At 47.4% G+C, this 21,154-nt stretch overlaps 1 protein-coding gene across 1 annotated transcript; it reads right to left on the reverse strand.

The window, feature by feature from the left end:
• Positions 1-2,732: 2,732 nt before the first annotated feature.
• LOC310851129 (low molecular weight neuronal intermediate filament-like) lies at positions 2,733-16,759 on the reverse strand. Its single transcript, XM_083753306.1, has 4 exons — positions 14,537-16,759; positions 9,570-9,887; positions 8,663-8,787; positions 2,733-6,730 (listed from the first exon to the last, which is right to left on the reverse strand). Exons 1-4 carry the CDS (start codon positions 15,257-15,259, stop codon positions 6,472-6,474), a joined length of 1,425 nt encoding a protein of 474 aa, XP_083609432.1. The 5' UTR covers positions 15,260-16,759; the 3' UTR covers positions 2,733-6,471.
• Positions 16,760-21,154: the final 4,395 nt, after the last annotated feature.

Genomic DNA, 21,154 nt, shown 5'->3' on the forward strand with positions numbered 1-21,154 from the left:
GGACAAAATGAAGCAAGTTCTCTAATGTATGGGGGTCTGTAAAATTGCCAATGGGTATAGGGTTTGTTTGTTTTATTCCCCCCCCCCCTGGTTTTCACAATATTATAAACAAACAGGGTTGGTTTGTTTTAAAGGTGGTTTAATGATGTGTGTGACAAGACTGCAATAATATATGTACTAATCTCTAGTACATGTGCTAATTTTTAAACATCCCAACCAGTATTGAGATTCAAGGGATTCCAAGAGGTCTTTAGTGCACTCTAGCGGCCAAATGGAAGGATCGCCCAGCATCACATCTTGCCTTTTCCACCAACATCCACTGAGGGCTTGTCCACACTTTTCCTCTGCGCTGTAAAGCTCCATGGCCAAGCCTTCTTCTTTTTGCCCGGGAGCTTCCTCCACAAAACCCCGCTCTTTAACGCTGAATCAGAGCAAGCAGCAATCTGCAGGAAACCTGAATTGTTGTTTGTTGTGCTTTTTGAATTTATAATAGGAGGCATCACAGAGGAAGAGAATCAAGGATCCTGACTGGGGGCCCTAATCTCACTTCCCTGTTCTGCCTAGCAAAGCACCCGTGTTAAGGCTGGAAAATACATTTGTGATTCAATTCTGCCGCAGGCTCCCGACAGCGCTGGGTTTCAGGCATTAGTAGCAAATAGCCTGGCTCCCGTCTCCTTCAATTAGGCAGAGTCTGTGTGCATTAAACAGACTGTTTAGGGCAGGCTCCTTACTGCTTAGGAGAGGAAGAGCACATTTGCCTTCCCAGGCCTGATGTGGAAAAGAGTGGTCAATAGCAGGGAGAAAATGTATAAACATTGGGCTGCACACGGAGAGACGCCAGAAGCCATCAGGTTTTTACCAATTTCACTCTTGTGATATATACATACATACATACATACATACATACATACATACATAGAGAGCCAGTGTGGTGCAGTGATTTAGAGTGTCAGTGACCTGGGTTCAAATCCCCACTTGGCCATGAAGCTCACTGGGTGACTAGTTGGGGGCTAGTCACCTAACCCTACCTTGCAGGGTTGTTTTTGTTGTTAAGTACTGAAGTTCTCACCCTGGGCCAGCAGGGGGATACTGTAGATAGTTCAGGTCCACATATGCAAATAAGGGATCGAAAGTGACGTTCAGTGATTGGATAGTTACAGAAAGTTGTTACAGTTGCGTTGTACTGGAGCTCTATATAAGCAGGCTGGCTGAACCCTTCAGTTCAGTTCTGTCCTGGCCTGTGAATAAACAAGAGCTGTTTGGAGAATCGCTGTGTCGTCTGATATGTTCACCCACAACTTAAACAGTTGTGGAGATTACGGTAGGTGAGCTCCTCTGATGAAAAGGTGGGATACAAATGCAATAAAAAGTGTGTGTTTGCGGGGGGGGGGGGAGGAGGAAATAAATGAATAATTAAATATATGCAATTATCTATCTACTCTATCCAGCCCTGCACATACTTTGGCAAGCAGCTTCTACCATATCAATAATAGACTTACCTCCCTCATTTAATTAGCTGCCTCTCCTGGGCTGCTTTACCAATGGCTCATTGGGGGCCACTTTCTGATCTATTAGTTTCTGGAAAAGCACCGCCGGAGATGTATTTCCCTCTGCAGGAGTTATTTCATTAACGCAGCCTGAGTTTTAATGCAATAATCTTCAAAGAAGTTTCCAGTAACACAGGAATAATGCCAACACTATCTGCAATAGTTGCATTAGGATGTAAGAAGAGGCGGCTGCTGGATCAGGCCAAAGGGGCACCATCTGGTCCATTATGTTCATGGGCAATCAAAGTCCTGGCAGGGGATGTCAGGACTGGGGGGGGGGGCCAAGATGGTGGGGTGGGAGCAGGAATGGGGGTCTGGAAGCCAGGAATCAGGAAGCCAAGGGTCTGAGGGTCAGGAAACAAGGAGTTACAAAGTCAAGGGGTCAAGGATCGAGAAGCAGGGAGTCCAGAAGCCAAGGTTCAAGGATCAGGAAGCTAGAAGCCAAACGCAGCAAGGTAGGAAGTGTACTGCTGTGGCAAAGAGCCGAAGGGAAAATGCTGACCTTATATCCCTTCCCGGCTCTTGCCACCAGGTGCTGTGAGTTACCAATTGGCCTCACCTGTGCGGCCGCGCCTTGCCTCTTCAGAACAAACTTAGGAAGGCCCCAGTCCTGCAAAGTCCTATTGGTCGCAGGGCCTGGCTCCTGCATGCACTCCTGACACATTATCCTGTTCTCATAGTGGCCACCCAGATGCTGCCAAGGGAAGCCCAAAAGCAATGCTCTCCCTTCCTCTGGTTTCCAGCACCTGGGATTCCGAAGCATTGCTGCCTTCAACTGTGGAGGCAGAACACACTGACAGCCCTCTCCTCCTCCATGAATTTGTCTCTTCCTGTTTTAAAGCCATCCAAGTTGGTGGCCATCACTGCCTCCTGTGGCAGGCAGTTCCGTAGATTAACTAGGCGCCACCTAAACAGGCCCCATGAATGAACGTTCTGCACCAGGGTTGAGCCTCAATAACCATTCTAAATTCTGCCTAGATCAATTGAATTTCAGCGGTTAAAGCAGAAGGGGCATAATCCAGGGAAATCTAGGCAATTTCCAACTGTTGCTGATTTCAACATTTATCCAGCAGAACTTTAAAGCCCACCCCCCTTGAAACCAAAGGGATATTGATACTGGCAGCATTGAAACACGATTTCACACGGGGCAAATGAGGGAGGGGGGAAAAGGCACAATCCTGTTCATCGGGGCTTTTCGTTTCCATTTTATTTTTGCCTTCCAAATAAACAAACAAACAATGAAAATAAATATATAAATAAATAAATAACCATCACAGGACATCAACTGGAATGTAGTTTCATGCACAGGTAACACCAATGATTAAATAAGCAGCATCTGAAATGACTGTATGACCTTCCTTGACTTACATTCAATTTGCATTCCTCTACATTTATACACAGACACTTAAAACTCTCTATCTGGACATGCATTGCATTCTCTAATAGGCATTGCGTATTTCTGGACACTCAAAAGGGAGGCTGGGGCAGAATCTGTGGGGAGCATCTCATGGGTGAAAACGCCCAACCAGAGGAACACCTAGGACATTTAATTTCGTGCTGTTAAGATGAAGACCATGATCAACTGCAATCGCATCTTACGCAGAGTTTCAATTCCAAGGGTTTTGTGTATACCACAAAGGTCGCACATACCCAGCCCCCTGGAGCTGCCCCAGCTGGCAGGTGGGGGGGGGACTGCAGGACTCCTAGAGCGGGTGCGCTGAGCAGGCCTTGCCCCCCAAGCAAGGTGGAGAACTCAAAAGCTCTTTTCATTTTGGATTACCTGTTAAGATCTCCACCTTGCGTGAGGGAGCGGGGTTGGCAAGGCCTGCTCAACGCACCACTTCTGGAAGGCCAGGGACGCTCGTGGAAGATCTCACCGGACCTCAGATTTCCCTGCGAGATCTTGCAAGAGCATCCCAGAGCAGTGCGCTAGTGTCTGGGTCTTGGCCCCATCAAAGCAAGGCTTAAATGTTCTTTCCGTAGTGGGTAACCACAAAAGGACTTGGCGCAAAATAACGCTTTGGAGCTCTCCTCTTTGCTTGGATTTAACTTGCGCAATTTCAACTGCATATGGTTGAAATTGTGCAGGTTAAATGCACACAAGATGCCACTGTACTGTATTTAACTTTATGTGGCACCTTCACTACTACAAAATAAAAAAATTCCTTCCAGTAGCACCTTAGAGACCAACTAAGTTTGTTATTGGTATGAGCTTTTGTGTGCATGCACACTTCTTCAGATACTACTACAGCCGTACCTTGGAATTCGAACGGAATCCGTTCTGGAAGTCCGTTTGACTTCCAAAACGTTCGAAAACCAAAACGCAGCTTCTGATTGGCTGCAAGAAGCCCCTACAACCAATTGGAAGCCGCAGAAGTCCCGTTGGGCGTTCGGGTTCCAAAATAACGTTCAAAAACTGCAACATTCACTTCCGGGTTTTGATCGTTCGGGAGCCGATTTGTTCAGGAGCCAATGCGTTTGAGATCCAAGGTACGACTGTACAGGCAAGTTATGGCAGACTGACTATCCATCCTTCTAACATATCTATTTATTCTGCAACATGACTATGTTTTAGAAAGTTATAGGAACTTTTAGTAGAGCACAATGAAAACAAACTTTTCTTATTTAAATGCTTTTGGATATCTGACACCTTCCTATTTAAATGGCATTCTACAATAGGAATGTTTAATTCCAATTTGATCCTTGCCTCCCACTTTTTTGAGTTGCCACCGAGAGATGTTCCTTGCAGACTGCGCCTGCCACCAAACAGCTGAGAGGGATGACATTTGCCCAGTAAATGTCTTTGCCTAATTCCTTTCTCTAAAAAGGACCCAAAATGGGTGGTTTAAATTCTTCAACTCCTTTAGCAGCTCTCTAGTGTTGCTTGTGGACCAGTCACCACAGGCTTTACATTCAGAATACCCAACTAACCCTTCCTACAAATTGCTCAGCATGCAATGGGTACATTCCTAGAGCCAAGATACAAATGGCATTCAAACGTGTGCTTGCAAAGGGAAACACATTTCAAACTGTGTTTGTAAACTGCAACACAGGATAATGGTGGACAGGGAAAAGCTTAAACCCAGCTTCCTCAACCTTGGCCCTCCAGATGTTTTGAGACTACAATTCCCAGCATCCCTGACCACTGGTCCTGCTAGCTAGAGATCATGGGAGTTGCAGGCCTGGCTTTAAGCACACAAACACTCCTGCCTCTCTGCTCTTTCCCTGTTAAATGGGCAGGCCGGACTCAACAATGGGAATATCAAGGCAGAAGCATTACAGATGCTCAGGAACAATTCTTTTGTGCCATCCATATTCCTCTGGGTACTTACCTTCTGTTTCAGAATCACTTTACCCCAAAACTCCCTCCATTTTTAATTTTTTTTATATAAATAGATAACAAAGAATTAGAAAGTCAGAGATCGGTCACACCTTAGGAAGCCTAACAGGTAAAGAGAATAACTTCAAGGCTAGGACCGTTGTTAGAAAGGGCAAAACCTGTGGGAAAAACAAGAGCCCAGTGGTGGGTTTTAATTCCCTGACACTCCATGGCTAGAGGACCACCTGGGGCAGCTGTAGAAAGACGTAGGAAAAGTTTAACATGCACAGGTGAGGAGGGAGGGCTTCCTGTCTGCCCCACCCAAAGGCACTGTGCCTTTAACTGCAGGTAGGGAATCTACAAGTGCAGAGGTGGTGGGGTTTGGTGGGGAGGAGCTCATGGGATGTTTTCCAACTCTACAGTTCTACCACAAAGGATCTGAGTAACCCTAACCCTTTCCCTGCCAGCTGTAAGTCAGCACCCAGCCACTCTAAACTGCTTGTCCACCTGGAGAACAGGGAGGAAGACCAGTTTTGAATGAGTAAGAAGCTGCCAAGGAAAGAGTAAAACAGCCAGTTCTCCCCTGAGAACTGACTGCCACTCCTCCCGACTGCAGCTTTTCCTGAACAGACAGACAGACAAAGGGGTGGAGATCACATGACCACAATGATCTGCCCTGTGGCTTTTAGAGTCAGAGGTTTTGAATGAGAAAGAGGCACAAAAAGAGTAACTCGGAAGTATTAAATATATTCTAGAACAGCAGTTCCCAAAGTGGGTAGGATGACCCCCTGGGGGCAGTGGCATCTCCTGGGGGGGCACTAAGAGGCAAGGGGGTAGCAGGGGGTGCTGGAGGTGTAAATGACAAGCAGAAAAGCTGGTCTCACTGGATCCAGTTCATCAGTTCTGTTGAATCAATTTAACTACATAGTGATTTTCCCTAGTGGGTCATGCAAACCTCTATTCTGGAATAATGCTTTTTATAGGGGAGGGGGCAGCGGCCTGAAAAACATTTGGGAATCGCTGCACTTCAGCAGTCAAGGACCTTGTTTGAAGTCAGGTCAGCCTCAGAGCAGAAGTGGGCAATGCTAATGTAACCTAAGTGAGCCTTCCCCAACCTGGTGCCCTCCAGATCAGAAGACTGAAGATGGTCATCAAAGGGGGGGGAGGGCAGGCTAATCTTAAGAACACACATACACACCCCTGCCAAGTCTCCCTCTTGGAAGATTACGTTTTGCAGGAAGTGTTTCAGACAGGGGAAGGCTACTGTGTGTCGCTCACAGACAAACACAGTGGGATTTACTCCAAAGTAAACTTGCAGAGCTTTGTGATGCCAGAGAGCCAAGAGGCCCAGCTAGCTGCCCAAGAGCTCTAAAGCCTCTGCTTTTGATATGCAACTGAGTTCTGGGCAGATCTGTGTGGTGCTGGCTCCTGGAGAGTTGCCAGAGACTTGTGGATCTGTCCGGGAGTAATTTGGTGTCTGGTTATCGTGGTCGGCCTGACGAAATCATCCCGAAAGCCATCCCATGTCTGAAAAACCTGCAACACACTCACCCCATTCTGAGGAAATTCAGGGTGGGTGGGGAGGACTACCTTTGGGACACAGTTTTAGGTTTTGGGCACGCCCGTTGCAGACTTCTCGTCTCCAGAATCATCCTCGTCCTTGGACTCTCCCGAGTCATTGGACTCCTTGGGGCTGTCCTGGGACTCTGCCTTCTTGTCCTTCCGGACTGCCACTGTGCTGGCCGAGAACCCCTTGAAGCCGGCCAGGGGGCTGGAGGAGAAGGGGTAGCCCAGGCCAAACGCACTGCTGCTGCTGCTGCTGCTGACGGTGCTCAGGCGGGTCTCTTCCCCTTCCAGCAATTTTCTGCAGGGGCAAAAACACACAAACCACGTCAGAACAACACTACGGATCCACCACTGATGCTTTAGAGCAGGGGTGTCAAACTCAAATTCATCGGGGGCCGCATCAGCAGTTGTCACCCTCAAAGGGCCGGTTGTATCTCTAGGAGTATGTAAAGGGCATGTAAAGTGGAGGTTTCCTGTGTAGAACGGCCGGCGCCGCTAGAGGGCAGACGTTCTCTGGCTTGTAGGCTGCCGCGCATGCGCTGAAAAGGCGGCTTTCTTGTGTCCAAAAAAAAAAGTGAGAATAAAAGGCGAAGGCTGACGGCCGGCGGCGGCTACACGGGCCACATGACGAGGTCTGGCGGGCCGGATTCGGCCCGCGGACCTTGTGTTTGACACCCGTGCTTTAGAGCAGTGGCTCCCAAAGTGGGTGGTAGCGCCCCCTGGGGGCCGTGGTGTCAGGGAGTCATTCACCCAGAAACACGGAAAAGATTGCAGAACAGTTGTACATAAGTGGGAGTGGCACTCTGAGCATGCACAGCTTCAGCTGGAAGCGCTGATAAAAGGAGAACTTTTGTTTTAGCTTTTCGCAGACAACCGACCAACAAATGCTGTCTGCAAACTGCTGCATCCTGGCTGCTGATGGGCTGTGTCTGCCTACGTCATCGCTAAAGAGAAAGAGGGACTGAAACTTAAGTGTGCCGTTACAGCTATTGCTGTAACGATTGTAAATAGTGCTACCGTGATGCATTTATGACCAGTCAAGTGATAAATCACTGAGTTGCACAGTGTCTGGGAGTGTAACTTCAATTGCTAGCCACTGTTTCCAGAAACTCTGCTAAATGGACAAAAGCTTCTAACGAGGTGCCTACACACAAGTATTCTCATGCAGCGAAAGTGTGATGACCTGGGGGGGGGGTATGAAGGGGTAGGGGTGGACACTGGAGGTGTCAGTGACTATCAGCCTTTGAAAATCTGGATCAAGTGCATCAGTTTTGTTGAATTCTGGCTAGGTTTTTAGATTTTCTGTGAATCTTACTTAGTGGTTTGTTCAAGCTGCTATTCTGAAATAATGCTTTTAATAAGGTAGGGGTCACTGGGGATGGGTTTAGGGAACCAAGGGGGGTAGTGGCCCCCCAAAAGCTTGGGAACCACTGCTGTAGAAACCCAACCAAGTACTTCCTTCCTTAAGAAATAAACCCTGCAGCATGTTGCCAAGCCTGGCTTTCAATTTGAATTTAGCCTGATCTTTTATTCCCCTTCCTTCCCTCCCCCTTCCCTTTTTATGAAGATTACCCGCTCTGGGATCCCACAGCTAATTCTTCCCTGGTCTCCTCGCTGGCCCAAATAGGACAAATTTAGCCAGCTAGCCCTGGTGATCATCTAATGTTTATTGGATGGCTTTCCCCCGTAAATTGATTTTTGAATTCTGAATTTATTGTTATTCACGTTTTATACTGTATTTTATGCTGTTTTTTGTTGCATCAATTAAGTGTTTTAAATTTGTTGTTAGCCTCCCTGAGCCCGGTTTTCTGAACCGGGAAGGGCGGGGTATGTATGTATGTATGAATGAATGAATGAATGAATGAATTATTTATATTTTATTTTATTTTATTTTTATTTATTTATTTATTTATTATTTATTTATGGATGGATGATTTTAAACAGAGGTGGGCTAGCCATCTGTCATGGATTCTTTGGCTGAGATTCCTGTATTGCAGGAGGTTGGAGTAGATGACTCTCAGGGTCCCTTCCAGCTATACCATTCGATAATTCAATGATCTGTGCAGGGGACGTTCCTGGTGGATGGTTTCCCCTCCCCAAAATTAGCATGAGTTTATGTGGGGCCTGCATGTTGGAGACCAAAACGTTGATGCCCAACCTCCGTTTCTACCCCAAACAGCCCAAAGAATGGAACAACAGGTGAGCAGGAAGGGGGAGATGGCCCTCCTACCTGTACGCTGCTATTTCAATATCCAGAGCCATCTTCACATTCAACAGGTCCTGGTACTCCCGCAGGTGACGGGCCATCTCCCCCTTGGTTGTCCTCAAGGCATTTTCCAGCTGGCTGATGGTCTCCTGAAATGTATCACAATTTCTATGTAACATCAAATACCTGTAGCACTTTAAAGCATAACAAGGAAGGCGGATCCCCATCCTCGAGGTGCTGCCAATCAAAACCAGCCTTCCCCAATCAGGTGCTCTCCAACTGTGGACTCCAGCTGTGGACTACACATCCCATTAGCCTCAGCCAACTGCACTAGATGTTGGGAACTGTAGTCTAACCCAGTGTTTCCCAACCTTGTGCCTCCAGATGTTTTTGGCCTACAACTCCCATCATCCCTAGCTAGCAAGACCAGTGGTCAGGGATGATGGGAGTTGTAGGCCAAAAACATCTGGAGGCACAAGGTTGGGAAACACTGGTCTAACCTTCCTGCGTACGCTAAGATGATGGCTGGTTGTCAGAGGAGATCAGGGCAGGATGGAAGAGACAGGCATGGGGGGATGGGATCATGAGCTGTGGGCAGGGGGACTGTCTGGAAAAAGCAGATTTTAAGGAGAAAGGTGTGCAGAACTTTGGGACAGCAAGCGAGAATTGACAGAGGAAGACAGGGCTTGGAGAATGGAGTTCATTGTCAGGGAGAAGATGGGGAAATAAGGGCAGAAGGAAAACAATAGACAAGTAAAAGCAAGAACAATCTTTACAAATGTTCCCTGACTGATCTGTGGAGCACAACTCAACATTGAGGCTACAGGCAGAGAGTTATGCAGGTTAACTTAAAGAGGCAGCTGGAAAACGACCAAACCATGGTTTGTTAACACCTCTTAGCTCAACAAACCGTGGCTTCCGTGTGACGCACCTGCAAGTCACGCTTCTCTTTGCTGTTCCTCTCCTCGGCCTCCTGCAGCTGCCTCTCCAGGGACTCGTTGGCTCCGCGCAGAGACTCAATCTCGATGTTCCGGGCTTGCAGCTGCCGGCGATATTCGGAAATCTCCTCCTTGGCCTGGCGGATGCTGTCGCTGCTGCGAGCTGCCTCTTCAGTGAAGTTGGCAAACTTGGATTTGTACCACTCCTCAGCAGACTGCTGGTTCCGGGCGGACAGGACTTCGTACTGGGTGCGAATCTCTTTCAAGGCAGCCGTGAGGTCAGGCTTGCTCATGTCGATCTCGACGGAGACCTGGAGGGGAACAGATAGACGGAAGGCCCTCAGCGGCAGGAAGAGGTCCACTCTTCCTAATGAGAGGCCCTGGGAATCTGCTCTATTCATTATGATGGTGGCTGGGAGTGCAGTTATTATCATGCTTTACGATTACATGCTTTATGATTACAGTCATATCCTCTTTTCCCTCCAAGGAGCTTAAGGTGAGATCCGTGTGGATAAGCTCAGATTTTCACTAATATATGCATTCCTAAGTACACTTTCCTCCACTGTATGTATTTTGGTGAACATAACTTAGAGAACTGTAAGGCAAAATTCAGAGAGGTGCAAATTTCAATGGGTGGGTGTTGGCATATTTCGGCTGGCATACTGTTTCAGAAACGGTTACCTGGGCAATTTCACCTTTAACTGTGAACAGAATTAAATTTCTTCCAGAGGTCAAGAATGCCCCCGCTAACCCCTCCTGTTTCCACAGGGCTTGCCAGATTGGCTGCTCCGAGGCTTTGCACTTCCAATCAACTGAAACGCCCCCACCCCTAGGGAAGCGGGAAGCTGCCTTTATGAAGACCTTGGTCCACTGAGCTCAGTGTGGTTTTGTGAGGAGGTTTCCGGGGACATTTCCAGCCCTACTCAGAGATGCTGCCTGGAGCTGACCCTGGGGCCTTCTGCATGCAGAGCCACTGGACTACCAAGGAGCGGGGGAGGGGCACCTGGCACTCAGCAAGGGGTGATCTCCGCTGACCTGCAGCCTCAAAGCTGGGAGAAAGGCTGGCTGATTGCTTATCACATGTGCTTCAGGAGGCAGCAGAATTGCCACAGCCAGGGATCTGATGTCAAAGCCTGAGCAAATGTCAGGAAATGACTGGCAGAATCCGAGACCAGGGAGAAGAGTTGGTGGAAGAAGATTGGAAGAAATTTAAAATTTATTTAGAGAAATATTGTAAAATTTTTGAATGCTAATGGCATTGAAATGAACTGAAGGGGTTCTAGCAACGAGGCTAAAAATAAGATTAGATGGATAACTAGACAAATTAATTGGATATGAATTTGCTGAATTCATTTTTAACAGGGATACAAAAAAGGGAGATGCGAGGAAGTCAAGGAAATAAGTGAATCAAAGATGAGAAGTAAAAAGAGGGATTTTTGTGTTTTTTTTCTTCTTTTTAAATGTGTTTTTTCTTTTCTTTTTTGAAATTATTCTTTTTTTCCATGTATTTTATAATTTTGTATTTTTGTGTATTAACTGACGCGAAAGAAAGACGGGGCTTTGCCCTGCCAGACTTAAGGCTGTATTATGAAGCAGCAGCTTTCTGCTGGTTGAAAGATTGGCTGCTTCTCGAGGACACTGATGTACTAGATTTGGAAGGTTTTGACAATGCGTTTGGCTAGCATGCATATTTATGGTATGACAAGGTTAAGATTAATAAGAATTTCAAGAACCATATTGTCAGAAAAGCAGTGTTTAATGTCTGGACAAAATACAAAGACTTATTGGAAAACAAAACTCCAAGGTGGCTTTCACCATTGGAAGCTAAGGCCCGGAAAAGACTCAATATGGAGGCCAAATGGCCGAAGTATTGGGAAATATTAGAAAAAGATGGAGATAACTGGAAATTGCAGAGTCAGGAGAAAATGAAAGACAAAGTGCGAGATTGGTTACATTATGCTCAGATTAAAGAAGTTTTTAAACTTGATAAAAAGTTAGGATTCCAGGTGGAAAAATCGAAGTTAGAAACGGAACTGTTAGAGCCTAAGACTAAGGTACTCTCAAGAATGTATAACTTGCTGTTAAAATGGAACACACAAGATGAAATGGTTAAATCGGCTATGATAAAGTGGGCACAGGACATTGGGTATAATATTATGTTTGAGGACTGGGAAAAGTTATGGACTACTGGGCTGAATTTCACTGCATGTAATGCTTTGAAAGAAAATGTAATGAAAATGATATATAGATGGTACATGACCCCAGTCAAACTTGCAAAAATATACCACTTGTCTGATAATAAGTGTTGGAAATGTAAGGAAAATGAAGGAACGTTCTTTCACCTTTGGTGGACTTGCCCCAAGGTGAAGGCTTTCTGGGAAATGATATATAATGAACTGAAAAAGGTATTTAAGTATACCTTCCTTAAGAAACCAGAGGCCTTCCTTTTGGGTATTGTTGGCCAAGGGGTGTTAAAGAAGGACCAAACATCTTTTATGTATGCAACAACAGCAGCAAGGATACTCGTTGCTAAGCATTGGAAAACCCAAGATCTACCCACACTGGAAGAATGGCAGATGCAACTGATAGACTATATGGAACTGGCCGAGATGACTGGCAGAATCCGAGACCTGGGAGAGGAGACGGTGGAAGAAGATTGGAAGAAATTTAAGGACTATTTGCAAAAATATTGTAAACTGTATGAATGTTAAGGAGGATGCTTGATCACAAACAATTTGGCACCATTGAATCAGATAAAGTGAATTATGAAGATAAGTTAAATTTAGGAAAAAATCAACTTTTAGATAATGATTAGGCTAAATTAAACGTTTTAAAAAGTGAAATGAATATATCTAAAATGCAAGATATAATATTGGAAAATTAGATTGTAAGGTGGGGACAAGGTGATAAATTGCTGGATTAATTTTTTATATTTTGAAACGTAGGAGCGGGAGATGTGAGGAAGTCCAAAGAGGATAAGAAAATATGTTATAAAATGTGATATTTTTGTATGTTTTGTTTTTTGTGTTGTAATTAAAAAAACCATTAATAAATATTATATATAAAAATATATATATAATTTTGTATTTTTGTGTATTTGTTTTTCTTTTTCTTGTTTGTTGTTATCTTTAAAACTTAATAAAAATATTTATATATATAAAAAAAAGCCTGAGCAAATGTCTCATGAGGACGTAAGAAGCGCCTGCTGGATCAGGCCAACCTAGCCCAGCATCCTGTTCTCACAGGGGCCAGCCCGATGCTCCAGTGGGAAACCTGCAAGCAGGATCTGAGCACAAGAGCAACTCTTCCCCCGTGGCTTCCAGGAACTGGTATTCAGAAGCACTGCTGCCTCCAGCTGTAGAGGAACAGCACAGCCATAGTCTCTTGTTGCTGCTCTCCAAACTCCACTCCCAATAAGCTGCAGGCAGCCCTGTTCACCATGTATCTAACCCAGGACTCCCTAGTCCCATCGCTCCCAGCCAGCATGGCCAATGGTCACAGCTAGTTGGGAGCCACAGTCCACTACATCTGGAAGGCACCACTTCATTTCCAAGTCCACTTCAACCTACAGCCACAACCACACCCTGCAGCAGTGAGTTCCACTGATCAGCTGACACTTGAAGCCGCACTCCCAGTCAGACAATTCACTGCATAACCCTAAAGGGCAGGAGTTGTGCTCGCAAGCACACAATCTATGTTGCTTCCCAACTGTAAAGAAGGTAAGAAGAGCCAGGTTGCTGGATCAGACCAAAGGCCCACCGGGTCCTCTGCACCTGTGGACGATGTCCACGAACTGCTACATCTGGCAGCAGCAACCAATTCCCCAAATAAATGCACCGTGCGCAAAGAAGTTTTAGCTTGCCCTGACTCTCACACACAATTCCTTTAAAGCGCAATGATCCTTCTCAAAGAATTCCAGACACTGAAGTTTACTCCTTACAGAGTTACAGTTCCTGGCAACCCCGAAAAAACTACACTGCCCACAATTCTATGAGGAGGCAAAACTTGCCTTAACTGTTCTTTAAATGAATCGTGTGTAGGCAGACAATGGTAACTGGCTAACCTCAAGTCCTAGTATTATGCTTAGAGGAGTAAAATTAGGCCCAGGTTTTCCCGGACACATCTGGGAATCGGGCTTGAAAATGGCGCAAAGGTGGATTTTTGCTGAATTTGCAAAATGTGCAGGAAAACGCAGACACGTGGCAAGTAGGGTTATTTTTTTAAAAAAATCCCAAAATTTATTTAAAAGCGCAAAAATGTTTTGTTTGGGTTTTTTGGGAGGGGGGGAATTGTTCGCAGAAAAAGCTCAACAACTCCATCTGGATTTTCACTTTGGGGAAATGGCAACCCTAAGTAAACTTCTCTCCATCCATCTACTTTGTCCACACAATGGTTAGTTTTCTAAATCTTTCAGCGGATCCTTGGAAGCACCTCCTAGGATGTAGCCTTGACTCTTGGGAAAGGAGTGAGACTAGAACTCAGGGACATTCAGTGAAGTTAAATGCTGGAAGACAGATAAGAGTATTTCTTTAAACAGTAGGACACAGCTATAGGGGCACTCTCTCCCACAGGAGGCAGGAATGGCCACCAACCTAGATGGCTTTCAAAGTCAAGGAGGAGAGGGCCACCGATGGCGATGCTGTCTCCACAGTTACAATTTCTGTAAACGGCAGGAGGGGAGAGGGCTTTTGTGCGCAAATCCTACTTGCAGGTTTCCCAAAAGGGGCGTCTAAGTGGCCACTTTCCAGAACAGGATGTTGAACTAGACGGACCATTGGCCTGATCCAGGTCAGAAGGCTCTTCTACCTCCTCAAGCAGGACATTTTGGACGCTGCTTTCGCTACATTCACCTTCCCTCCTCCACCATCATGTCCTTTAGACAGGAGTGTACACCCGATGCCCTCCACTGTGCGCGCACGATGCTGGACCAGACGGCGCCGCCCCCTGCCCGCCCCCTCACCTGCGCCCCCTGGAGCTCGGCCTGCAGCTCGGCCACCTCCTCGTCGTGGACGTGGCGCAGGAAGGCGATCTCGTCCAGGAGCGCCTCCACCTTCTTCTCCAGCTCCAGGCGGGCCAGGGCGGCGCGGTCGGCGTCCTTGCGCGCGTCGCGCAGCGCCAGCTCGGCCTCCTGGCGCCGCGCCGCCTCGTGGGCCGCCTGCTCGCGCAGCCGCTGGAGGGCGCGGCCCAGCTGCTGGCTCTCCAGCGCCGCCTGGTCGCCGTCGTGGCGCAGCGCCTCCACCTGCGAGCGCAGCTCGCGCACCTCCTGCTCGTACAGCGCCTGCAGCCGCGACGGCTCGGCCTGCCGCTGCCGCAGCGCCGCCACCTCGGCCTCCAGCAGCCGGTTGTGCTGCTCCAGCTGGTGCACCTTCTCGATGTAGCTGACGAAGCGGTCGTTGAGGCCCTGCAGCTGCTCCTTCTCGTTGGTGCGCACGATCTTCAGCTCGTTGCTCAGCGCGCTCGGCCCCGACGCCGCCGCCCCCCCGCCGCCCCGCAGCGCCTCCAGGTGGTCCAGCGAGCTGCTCGGCGCCGGCAGCTTCCGATACGACGACGAGAAGGCCGAGGGGCCCGCGGCCCCCGACGCCCCCGCCCGGCCCGCCGTCGAGCCGTACGCCAGGCTGCGGCCCGCGAAGGCCTTCTTGCCGTAGGACGGCGCGGCGAAGAGCAGCTCCCGGCTGTAGCTCATGGCCGCGGCTGCGAGGGGCGTCGGGGGCCGCCGCGAAGGGGGCGATCCTGCCGGAGGAAGGAGGGTCGCGGCGCCGGCGGAGGCTCTTCGACAGCGGGCGGGGAGCGCGGCACGCCGGGGCTTTTATCGCCGGGTCGGCGCCAATCCTAGCGGCGCAGCGGCGACAAAGTCACGTCGGGCAGCCAATTGCAAAGGCGAGGAGGGGGGCGCGGGGGGGGGGGAGGAGGAGGACTTTTCTCGCCGGCTGCCGCCGCCAAGAGCTTCATCAGCAAATGTGGCGGAGATCAGCCTTGACCGAGCCCCGAAAACTAGATGGGAAGGGAGGGGGTCGTGGCAGGAGGCGGACGAGCCCTCGGGTCTCCCCACGCGGCTGCGTTGCGAAAGGCGGATCGGGCCCCGAGGCGAAAATCGCAACCGTGGGAGCATCGGGGGCTCCCTTACCGAATCAGGCTACGTTGGTGCGCCCAGCGCAGTGTCCTCTGCTCTCCCGGCTTGCACAACGGGGTTTGTCCACCCCGGGCTGCACCTGCCTGCCTGCAAAGCCGATGCTCTCCTGCTGAGCTGTGGTCCCTCCAGGGCACCCAAGACTTGACTCCCAGTGAGCCTTTGCATAGCGTTGCTCTGGCAGTGATAATAGCGTGGCAGGCATTAGTAATATTCCCAAGGGAACCTGCTTGTAGTTGCCACTTTTCCTGCCGTGAATCTGAGCTCCCCTAAAGCCCTGCTGGGACACAGGCAACAAGCCATCCTGCGGGTCCTGATTTCCTCCTTCTCCCAAGAGCTGCCAGCCGGGTGCCTCTGATATGTTCCGGGGAGGCAGGAATGCTGCCTGTTAAACGTTCTTTGAGGCTTACAGTTTGATCCTCTCCATCCCCTTCTTTGCTCATCTCAAGAAAACAGAGCCATGTGTAGTGCATCTGAGCATGTACAGAGTGTTGTTCCCACATCACCAATGGCTTGCTTCCACGTTAGGTTTACACAAGTACAAGCTGTCTCTACACATGTACAAATGTATGTGTGAAACACTTGATTTGGCCACCCAGCTGTTGTGCACACAGACTGTAAAAACATCTGTAGTCTGTTCCCAGGTGCTTAGAATGGAGCTGGGGGCATGTGGAAGGGAGGTGGCAAAGTCCCAATATACTACCAGCATGTGCCTAAGAGATGCCCCCAGCCCCTTTCCATGGGGCAGCAGGACCAAGGACATTGCCTGCCCCATTTTTCCATTGATGTGCCAACTAGTCAGCCAGGTTTTCCCTACTCACAAAACTGTCGGGAACCACTCCTGTGGTCTGAGAAGCCGGGGCCACCCAGGGGATTCCTCCACCACCTGTCCCCTGGGACGTGCCTTAGAAGCCTTTGCTCTGGGCTGCCAGATTCCTCCAGGATCTGCCGCTGGTTTTGCCCTGGATGCGTTAAAGGCCGTTTGTGGCCACCCAGTGGAGCTGAATGCCAGGAGATTCAGGACAGATGAAAGGAAGTCCTTCTTTACACCGTTGTTGTTATTGTTTAGACGTTTAGTCGTGTCCGACTCCTCGTGACCCCATGGACCGGAGCATGCCAGGCACTCCTGTCTTCCACTGCCTCCCGCAGTTTGGTCAAACTCATGCTGGTAGCTTCGAGAACACTGTCCAACCATCTTGTCCTTCCCTTCTCCTTGTGCCCTCCATCTTTCCCAACCTCAGGGTCTTTTCCAGGGAGTCTTCTCTTCTCGTGAGGTGGCCAACGTATTGGAGCCTCAGCTTCAGGATCTGTCCTTCCAGTGAGCACTCAGGGTTGATTTCCTTCAGTATGGAGAGGTTTGATCTTCTTGCAGTCCATGGGACTCTCAAGAGTCTCCTCCAGCACCATAATTCAAAAGCATCAATTCTTCGGCGATCAGCCGTCTTTATGGTCCAGCTCTCACTTCCATACATCACTACTGGGAGAACCAGGGCTTGAACTATACGGACCTTTGTTGGCAAGGTGATGTCTCTGCTTTTTAAGATGCTGTCTGGGTTTGTCATTGCTTTTCTCCCAAGAAGCAGGCGTCTCTTAATTTCGTGGCTGCTGTCACCATCTGCAGTGATCATGGAGCCCAAGAAAGTAAAATCTCTCACTGCCTCCATTTCTTCCCCTTCTATTTGCCAGGAGGTGATGGGACCAGTGGCCATGATCTTCGTTTTTTTGATGTTGAGCTTCAAACCATATTTTGTGCTCTCCTCTTTCACCCTCATTAAAAGGTTCTCTAATTCCTCCTCACTATGGAACCCACACCTGCAGGAGGCACTGATGGCCATAGCTGTCAACTTTTCCCTTTTTAAAAGGGAAATTCCCTTATTTCAAATAGGATTCCTCGCAAGAAAAGGGAAAAGATGACAGCTATGCTGATGGTCACCAAACTAGGTGGCTTTAATAGAGGTGGAGATGGCTTGGCTACAAGCCATGATGTCTGTGCTTTGTCTCCACTGTCAGAGACAGTAAATCCTTCTGAATATTAGTTGCTGGAAGCCACAGGAAGGGAGAAGGTTCTTATGCTTGGATCCTGTTGCAGGTTTCTCATTGGGGCACCTGGTCAGCCCCTGGGAGAACAGGATCCTAGACTAGATGGGCCACTGGCCTGGTCTGATGTTCTTCGCCCTTGCAGAGCCTGCTGGTGTCACTGTGTGTGTGTTTAATCTGTGGCCCGTTGTATCTCCTCATGTCCACAGGATCAGAGGAAAGATCCTGGGGGGGAGGGGTGTTTTCTTCGTTTGTGTGTGTGAGCGACTACAAATGATTTTACCATGCAACCAAGAAATCAATACTATTTAAAAATGAGGATGAAAAGATGGCTTCTTCACATCCTGCTTCCCTGCAGCGGCCGATGGTGCCTCCCCCACCCCCACGGCCCAGCACCATCTGTCCCTTCCCCATTTAATTTCCTCCTCTTTGTGCAATAAATCAATGCTCCTTTCAAGAAATGCTCTTTTCTAAAGCCTGGCTTTGGTGGGGGGGGGGGAGGGTTTAGCTAATGCTGAATCAGCCATATCCGTTGCACCTGCTCATTATGGCCGGAGCCTGGCCGGGGTGTGGAGGGGATGGACCAGTGATTTAATGGGCTGGAAAGCCAGGGAGCTCCTTGTTCCTTGGAATGGAAGAGTCCAAGTGAGGAAGCCTCATTGCAAGGAGACATGGCGGAACGGCAGCTTAACTCTCCCACCTTCCGCAGCCACCCTCGTCTCCCCCCCCCCCCGAGGCAGGGCATACACAGGAGTGGTGCTTGTGGGTCCATATCTGCCCCCAGAAGCCGTCCTTGGGGCCCCTAGAGTCACCCCTCCCTGATGAAATTAGGCTCAGCGGAAGTGTTTTCTGGTAGCCCAGGGTATGTGTGCTCTGCATTTCATATATAATATTAGTATATTTCTATTACAGTGGTACCTCGGGTTAAGAACTTACCGTATTTTTTGCTCTATAAGACTCACTTTTTCTCTCCTAGAAATTAAGGGGAAATGTGTGTGCGTCTTATGGAGCGAATGCAGGCTGCGCAGCTATGCCAGAAGCCAGAACTGCAAGAGGGATTGCTGCTTTCGCTGCGCAGCGATCCCTCTTGCTGTTCTGGCTTCTGAGATTCAGATTTTTTTTTTTCTTGTTTTCCTCCTCCTGCGTCTTGTGGTCTGGTGCATCCTATAGAGCAAAAAATACGGTAATTCGTTCTGGAGGTCTGTTCTTAACCTGAAACTGTTCTTAACCTGAGGTACCACTTTAGCTAATGGGGCCTCCTGCTGCCACCGCACAATTTCTGTTCTCATTCTGAAGCAAAGTTCTTAACCCGAGGTACTATTTCTGGGTTAGTGGCGTCTGTAACATGAAGTGTCTGTAACCCGAGGTACCACTGTATTCACGTTTTTTGTAAGCCATTTAGATCATTGGCTGTTTTAAAAAGCAGGATATACATAATTTAAATCAGCATCCTTATTGTCCTTTTCTCACTGGAAGCTGGGGTCACTTCTTATTTTTTATATTTAATAAGTGAGGGAAAGAATTCCAGCTTTGAACCAAGAGATTTTCTTTTTAGGGGGGAGAGAGAGAGAGAGAGAGAGAGAGAGAGAGAGAGAGTCAAAAATACAGAAGCAAGACATCAGCAACCAGACATGACCCCGTCTGCTGTCAGGTTGATGAATCTAAAAAGCATCAAAAGTGGATGTTGAAACAGCTTTGTTCAGCAGGGCAGGAAAATAAACTGCAGTGAGAGGGCAAAAGGATGAACTCGGCTATGTTTGGAATCCTGGTGCAGTTTCTGTGTGGGAAAGGCACCTGGAGCATCTTCCTGGAGCGCTGAGTGACTAAGCAGGAGGGGCAGATGGTGGGGTCTTAGCGAGCATTGATGGGCTGACCAGAGGTTCATTCCACATGCGATGAATCACTTGCAAATTATTAGACCAGGCTTTGCCAACCTACTCCCATTGGCCCAGCCAGCACAGGGGCTGATGGGTGTTCTAGATAATAATAATAATAATAATAATAATAATAATAATAATTTATTATTTATACTCCGCCCATCTGGCAAGAGAAACCAATGGACTATGCAGAACTGGCAAAATTGACACACAAATTACGGGACAAGGATAACTGTGACTTTAAAGATGAATGGGAACCTTTTACAAAGTATTTAAAGAAGCAACAAAGTGAACTGGACTCCTTGGCAGGCTTTGGATAAACACTCACAAACTTTTTATTGATAATAACCAGTCAGATAAATTAAGGATTAATACAATTTTGTAACATGCAGAGAATAGCATCTATAGAGAAAACAAGAGATTGGAACTGAGGGAAGTCAGGCGGGGAGGGGAGTTATGGGGGGAGGGGGAAATGGGGAATTAAGGATGATATGTTTTAAGATAATATGTTTTGTTTAAATTCCTAATAAAAAATATTTTTTTAAAAAAGTTACTTATATTTCCAATCACAGCAACCAAAATGTTCAGTTATATAGCGGAGATCCCTAATTCTCCTCTCTTGCGCTGCACATTATAAATGCTTTTTTTGTTTCATTCCCCTTGCTATTTCTAGTTCAGTGATTAGTTTTTCTATCAGCCATACATTGATTTTTTTACACCATGTGATCAATGGCACACCCTCTAAGAATTCCCAGAATCTAGCAATTAGTAGCCTATTGCAAGCAATCTTATTATAGCAATGTTAAGCAATCTCTGTCACCTCCAAAAAGCAAAAAAATAAAATAAAAATGAGAGGAGGGGCAGAGAAAAAGTCAACATGATTGACTTCCTTTAGTAATGTTCTCCTTTGAAATGTTTGAGATAATTGGTTAACTTCGCTGCATTAAATGTGCCTTCTGCATTTGACAGCCTTTGTAATGTTTTATTTTGAAATCGTCAAGATAATATTTTAGTTCCCTGTTAATTATGCTGCTCTGAATGCATAGTTTATACTTAGCTTCATCCAGTAATGTTTTATTCTGGATTTTTTTGTTCGATGTTTTAATGTGTTATCAACTGCTTTGAGATTTTTTCTTAAAAATATATAATTTACTGTTATTTTTCCATGTATAAGACTATATTCTTTCCCAATTTTTTAAAGTTTAAAATTGGGGGTCGTCTTATACACAGAATGTTGCAATTAAATATTTCTTAATTTTGGGCTCAAAAAACAGGGGTCATCTTATACATGGGGCTGTCTTATTCATGGAAAAATACGGGTGTATATAAAATGATATAGAAATTAAATGAATAATAATATCAGTCCTAAAACAAATGTGAGGAATCCCACAAAGGGCGTTGCGTCTTCTGTTGGAGTGCAGTGCCCCCTTCTGGTTTACTAGGAAGAATTTGCCTTTCTTAACTGCACTTTGTACGTTGAAGGGGAAAGGTTTCTGTTTTTGCTTGGTATTAGATGCCCTGCTCTGTTCCAGCTGGT

This window comes from Podarcis gaigeae, assembly GCF_964106915.1.
Source record: "Podarcis gaigeae genome assembly, chromosome: 8".
Classification (NCBI taxonomy): domain Eukaryota; kingdom Metazoa; phylum Chordata; class Lepidosauria; order Squamata; family Lacertidae; genus Podarcis; species Podarcis gaigeae.